At 38.0% G+C, this 7,189-nt stretch overlaps 1 protein-coding gene across 1 annotated transcript; it reads left to right on the plus strand.

Moving 5' to 3' along the window:
* Positions 1-3,072: 3,072 nt before the first annotated feature.
* Positions 3,073-4,600, plus strand: LOC115784771 (hemoglobin subunit alpha-1-like). Its single transcript, XM_030736115.1, has 3 exons — positions 3,073-3,298; positions 3,403-3,610; positions 4,391-4,600. Exons 1-3 carry the CDS (start codon positions 3,204-3,206, stop codon positions 4,517-4,519), a joined length of 432 nt encoding a protein of 143 aa, XP_030591975.1. The 5' UTR covers positions 3,073-3,203; the 3' UTR covers positions 4,520-4,600.
* Positions 4,601-7,189: the final 2,589 nt, after the last annotated feature.

Below are 7,189 nucleotides of genomic sequence, written 5' to 3' on the forward strand. Positions count from 1 at the left end.
GTGATCTGACTTTGATTAAATGTCCAAGGAAAATATAGATACATCCAGAAATATAAAATATATCGAGTAGTATATGCACAGCTCTTTTCACGCCTTTTTAAGGAAAAATGTTGATCAACAAAACAGTATGGTTAGTATAACTGCAGTTAATGAAGACAAAAACATTTGACACTTGAACTTTTATTTGTTTGAACATTTGTGAGAGAGACACCATACTGATGGAGACAGCAAATTGGCTTAAAGAGTCAGTGGAGGTTACGTTTAAAAATTTGGTTTTAATCTTTAAAGTCGAGTCTGGAGTTGCCTCTGAGGTTTGGATTTTACACAGGCACCAACAGGGCCGAGTGGACTTCAAACAGTTCCCATGTGGATTCTGACAGCAAAAAGATGCAGGAACTGGATTGTGTGGTCTCATAACTAAAACTTCAAATTACTGATTTTAAACAATATGTATATATATATATATATATATATATATATATATATATATATATATATATATATATATATATATATATATATATATATATATATATATATATATATATATATATATATATATATATATATATATATATACATATTGGGCATCTCTACTGTTTGAGTTACACTGATTTACAAAATAAGAGGATTTCTTTCTGTCATGCACTGATCTTATAATGTGAACTCAGATGAATAGATTATAAAGCTCTGATGTGATATCATTTCTTAAATATTCAAAGGGGTTCTTATAGTAAATGGTTTGTGCTTATTTGTTTGTTTTTTTCTCAGCTATAAACAAAGTGTTTTCTATTCAGATTAAATTTATGTCTTTGTTTGATGTTGTAACATTAGCGTTTGGATGACAAAGAATTTCAGTTCTTTTGAATATTTTCACACATAATTTTTTTGCAGTGTGCGTTGCAGTCTTTTTTTGTTTTTTTTTAAGAAGGTAACACAATAAATGGCGGCATGAGATGGGCACTGGAGGGCGCTCCAACATCGTAAGTTGAGATAGTCTTTGGCCTGCCCTTTGGGTAGATAAATCAGACTATATAAGAACCTGAAAAACTTAAAAAAAACTTAAATCAAAATATTAAAATGTTATTTTTGTTTTTGTCAAAAGCTCAAAGAACTTCTCGATATGAATTTGCATACACTAAATTCATATTATGTTGAAAGTCAAACCTCTTTTCACATATTTGTGAACAAAGTTGGTTGGAACTATATGGACCTAGAGTCGTGTTAGAGAATCAGGCTTGGGATGTCCTTTAAAAGGTTTATTTCTTTATAGGAATGAAAGCGGCACCATAGAGTGAGAATAGCCTGTATTCTTCGTGGCATAGATTTAACACGAAGCAGGTGTTCCGTCGAGTCGCGTTTCCCCATCAGATACTGTTTCCCTACCGTCTCCTCGCCGCTCCGCGCCGCCCATGCGCCATAAAGCGGTATCCCCCAGTTTATTACCGGGGGAACGGTATGTGATGGCTTTATGTCACCCATCAGATACCGTTCCCCCTATAATAAACTGGGGGAACGGTAATTGATAACCGAATGACAGCCATCAGATACCGCTTTTTGCCGCGTGGGCGGCGCTTGGGCAGCGCGGAGCGGCGAGTAGACGGTGGGGAAACAGTATCTGATGGGGAACGCAGACGCATCGATAGGCTGCTTAAGCCCACACAGAAGGCTCAAAATCAACATATGTCATAGATGATGTAAACAAACATAAAGGAAGGATTTATGCTCATATTTTGTTCATAAACGCAGAGTAGAAAATATGGGCTGAGTGGCTAATTGTCCCCTTTATTGCCCATTGAACTCCTTCTGAATGTAGCGTCAGATGAACCGATCATATGAGTGCAATTCACCTGTTTGCCACAAGATGTCACTGTCGGAAAAGCGTATGGCACAAAAGGCACCTGCGAGTGGATGAGCGCTGGAAGTCCAAACATATCGACAGAAGGAGATCCTGTGCATATCAGACCTGGTCGGGCCAGTATGACTGAGAGAGGAGTTATATGATTTACAAAGAAAGATTTGAGGCTGTGTGACGCTCAATAAGAAGATGATAGGAGAGATGTTGTGGGTTCAGTTAATTTGTTACTGTTAAGCAGACTTTGTATTTCACCTGGCAAATATTACCCGCCCTCTCGACCTCTGAATCTGATCATTCATCCTTGATTTTCCTCACTGCACGAGTCCCTACATTTAACTGAAGGGAATCAGTGAGATGGTGACCAGCACAAGTCTTTGATCGATACTCAAAGCAGTTTTTAGTGGTCGAAAAAGAGAAGCTATAGTGTAAAAAATGGCTAAAAATGCCCAAACTGTAACTTGATGCAACGCAATGAAATAAAATCGTCCCAGTAGTGATTATCCAGCTTTAACTTGTCGTGCTGCAGTCAGCGAGGCTGCTGCTGCATTATCTTTCTTTTTAAGCGGATCCACCCACCACGAATGACCTGATCATCATGTTTGCAACTGATAGCATAGCCAGTGGGCCTATGAATTAATTAATTGTAGAACATAGATTTTAAATCAGTATATCCGGACTACTTGTTGAACCGTACTGATTTATGTTTGCCAGTAAAATTGCGATTATAAAAATAAGTAAGTAAGCAATTAGGTAATTAAGTAAATAGATAGATAATTAATTAATTTAATTTAAATAAATACAAATAAATAGTAAAATACTGTAATAACAGTCGGACTGAGTTATAAATTAAATTTCTTATATTCTCTTATATTTTGGTAAATTGTGTGAAAATAATAGATGAACGCTTTAACTGGTGCGAAAATTGCAGGTATAATTTCTGACAACAAAACTGTTTTTATCAATCAATTAAAAACTCCTGTTTAGATTAATTATTCTAATGGTGTGAGCCAAAAATGTTTGGATTTGATCCAAACTGGATCATTTATAGACCTTTATCACCAAGAAGCGACGCCCGTGTGAAATACTTATAACTGTTTCATCTTGCATTATATAAGCTACTCTATACGGACGCAGCATGAGAATTTTGCTTTGTGTATCCCATGCAGGCTGTTTCATATCACTTGGAACAACTCCAAACGCCTATGGCACTATCTCTGAGGGGAGCTGGGTGTGCCCATGCCCTGCTTTATTTATAAAAACCCTCCTCTGCTTGCGCCGAACGCAGCATTCAACTTCAACTCCTCCAAAATTAATTCATTTGTTTAAAAAAAGATCAAGAGGTAAGATGAGTCTTTCTGCTAAGGAAAAGGACATAGTTAAGGCCTTCTGGGCTAAAGTGTCTGGCAGGGAGCAAGACATTGGCAGTGAGGCTGTCGCCAGGTAAATAAGAAAAATAAGATCCCAAACTCACTGATTTACCCTGTTGCTGATTTTTTTTTTTTTTTAATTGCTTACTTGCTTATTTTTTCTATGTTTTTACCCAGGATGCTGACAGTGTACCCCCAGACCAAGACTTATTTCTCCCACTGGAAGGACCTGAGCCCCGGCTCTGCCCCGGTGAGAAAGCACGGAGGAATCGTGATGGCTGCAGTTACTGATGCTGTGAGCAAAATGGACGACCTGAAAGGAGGTCTTTTAAAACTCAGTGAGCTGCATGCTTTCACTCTGAGAGTGGACCCTGCTAACTTCAAGGTACAGGCAACTCTTAAATAATGAGTTTTCTAAAAATCACCTTTGTGTTTGCTTTGAAGATGACTAGAACTTAAACACTGGGTCAAACACTGGGTTTAGTAGCTTTTATTTAAATCTGCATCCACCCAGGAGCTACTGGCTGAATGCATTAACTGTCTAACTTTTTCACATCGAAACAGTCTTAAACTGAGTCAGGAACTAAAAGTCCATCATTGAATATAAAATAACATGTGCTGGAATGAACCAACCAAACGGTGTCACCACTATTCTTCTTCTGCAGGCTATGTTTTTTTCCTCGGGATTTTCTAAACTACAGATTAATGGCAGGACTCTTAGGGGACATAGGTTTGCAAAATGGAGTTTGTTACCTGAAAACTTTGGTTTAAAAGATGAAAAGAGGGTGGACCTTCATGCAGGGTGAGGAGATTGTCAGATCTTTTGCCAGTTTGGTGTTGAGACCACAATGAAAATATTATGAGGCAACTTTACTGAAATTATCTCGTTTTTTTTCCCCCCACTTTCCCAATAATTTATAAATTGCAGCCCAATTCATGTTATCGAGCTAAACTTAAGGTTAGGATAAATGAAATGTGTTTGAGCTGCTGTGGCGCAACAATATGAATTCTGAAACAGGAAAGTTGCCTGAATGTTGTCAGCAGGTCAATGCGCAGCCCTGTCATGGAAGATGAGCAAACACAGGATAGATCGAATTATGATTCAAGTAACTACTTCATGATCACGTAAGCTGCAAAAATAAATGTCATCATGATCTTTTCACAGATTCTCGCTCACAGCCTCATTGTGGTCCTGGCCACCGTGTTCTCCAGCGACTTCACCCCTGAGGTCCATATGGCTGTGGACAAGTTCCTGACTGCTGTGGCTCGTGCCCTGTCTGAGAAATACCGATGAACTTGCGCAGTGGCGCAGATGATGGACAAGAGCTAGTGTCGGAAATTCACTGTTAGTCTGAATAAATCAAATGCAATGAAACGGTCATGTCTGGCTTCTGTGTGGTGTAAAGATTATGTCATGCTGGTAGCACATAAAATAAAATCAAGCAGGGTCAACATCTAAAGGTCAGCATGAGAAGAAACATTAAAGTTAAAGTACTGAAGGAGCATAAAAAGCATTAAAATACCAGACTAAACGCAAACACTATTTTAAGAATTCTCACTGATGAAAATGAGTACTTTAATGAGTTGCATGTACAAGTAACATCCATCTGTAACTGGGGATAAGGGGTACGGCAAGCAGTCGGTGAACTTGCCGTGGATGTCTTGGGACTGTGAGGGGTTGGGTTTATACTTAGCCGACGAATAACACTGGTAACCACTACACAGAAGTGCAACAGGAAAAGGATAAAATAACAACAAAAACAAATGACCAAAAAACCCCCAAACAAAACAAAACAAACAAAAAACAAAAACAAACAAAACTATGAACCCTGAATTATCCGTCACAAGCTCAAAAAACAGAAACACCGCCTGCTATCATGACGCAACACAGTACAGTACAGTTGTGAATGGCAGAATGCATCATGCGCAAAATTAGAAAGTGTCAAAGAGAAGGAGAGAACAGTCTGCCTACTTGAGCTTCTTCTTTTACAGGTGATGAGCAGAGACCAACTCTGCTACTGTGAAAGAATGCAGGGTGTTTAATATGTCACACAACTTAATTCTGCACCACTCTGTTATAATCGTAAACACTGGAAAAGGAAAAACAAAGAAGTTTGGAATATGCTCGCTGTTTTATTTACTTAAGCCTCATTGAGACAAACTTAAAAAAAAACTACTGAGAATTAGTACCATCAGTTCAGCATTGCGTACTTTGAAATTGCCAGAGTTCACCTGCGGTTTCCCGGTTGCAGCGTGCTCAACTATGAGCAGAGAATGAGCTGCAACCTTCGGATTTGTTGTGAGAGCAGCAGCGCTGAGTCCAGGGGTAGACGATCGGACAGCCGAGGAAACACATTATTCGATTAATAATGTACAGGGGCTGTTAGTTTAGCTTTTAGTTTCAGCATTTTAAATTTTTATTATTATTTCAATGTTAGGGTCTCCTACTGGGCAAGGTTTTTAAGTTAAGAATATTCAGAATATTATAGAATACCTGGTGAAGCCAGTAGCCTCATTAAACTGATGCGTAGAAGTTTCCCCATTCTAGATTAATTTAATTAGCAATAAGTATGAGACAGCTCATGTATATTTAATTTAATTTAATTTTCATTGGTACATATTTCTTGCACCTCTGGTTGGACTAGTAGGCTGCCATGACCACGAGTTTATTCGGGCAATGAAATTATGTAATTGGCATGACTGATTTTGTGTGTGTGTGTGTGTGTGTGTGTGTGTGTGTGTGTGTGTGTGTGTGTGTGTGTGTGTGTCAGTCTAAGCAGAAACGCTCAGAGCCAAGTGTGAACTCTTTTGTGCAGATATGGCAAAAAAACACTAACGGCTCAGTGTGGGCTCGCCTCTTGAAGATTAGATAAGTTTCAGTGAGATGTTGGCTACTAACCGCACCACAAATGGCGTTAGTCATCATGTTGGTAACTGATAGCCTTACGAACTATTAATATACCAATTAACTGCGGGATTTAGAACTTGAATCAGTATCATGCTGAACATATTTAATTCTGGTTGCAGAGGTTTACTATATTTGTTTTCTTGAATTCCAGTATTGAGTTGTACGCTACTTAATTTTATGTTATTTTATCATTAGTAACAGTATTAGTAGCAATAGCAGTAGTAATAGCTCGTTTACTAGTAGTATTGGTATTATTATTAGTATTTTTGCTATATTAACAAATAAATAAGGCAGAACACTGGGGATAAGCTTCCATAATCAGTTAAATTAAAAACAATAATGACTGAATTTATTAATTTTGGCATGAGAGGCCTGATTTAATCCAAACTGAATGGCATTTATAACAGATTACCTTATGCGCTTCCTCTCCAGTTCTGCAGACATTTGCAGATATTAAGCTCACACAGAGCCCGTGATCCTGTTAAATGGCAGTTTTTCCTTCCCACTGTCGCCATGTGCTCGGTCAATCGAGGGTCGTTTTGATTGTTGGGTTTTCTCTGTAATTATTCTGGGGGTCTTTACCTTACAATACAAAGCGCCTTGAGGCGACAATTTGGTGTGATTGGGCACCAGACAAATAAAATAAAACTGAACTGAATTATAGGTTTATCAATTTGAAATTTCGACTTTTTAACTGCTATGACATCATTACAATGATCAGGACGAGAGAAAATTGAATTGTGTACTAAAAGTTCAGAATTACTGGGTGTCAGTAAAAGTTTGATTTTTGTGATGTTTTTCAAATGAAGGTGAGCTTCGACATGTGAGATTTAAAATTCAAAGCGTTGGTCAAAAATGACACCAAGGTTCTTTGTAGATGATTTGATTTTGCTGGAGAGGGGGGCGATATAATAACTAACCTCCTTAGAGAGGTTGTGGGGCCACAGATCTTTGTAAATTGCAGTCATTCTCTAGTATTAATTGTTTACTTTTGCCAATCAAGCTCCTGTAAATGAACATAACAAACAAACAAGCAAACAAAACGCGTTTTATCAC

Source organism: Archocentrus centrarchus, chromosome 8, assembly GCF_007364275.1.
Source record: "Archocentrus centrarchus isolate MPI-CPG fArcCen1 chromosome 8, fArcCen1, whole genome shotgun sequence".
Lineage (NCBI taxonomy): Eukaryota > Metazoa > Chordata > Actinopteri > Cichliformes > Cichlidae > Archocentrus > Archocentrus centrarchus.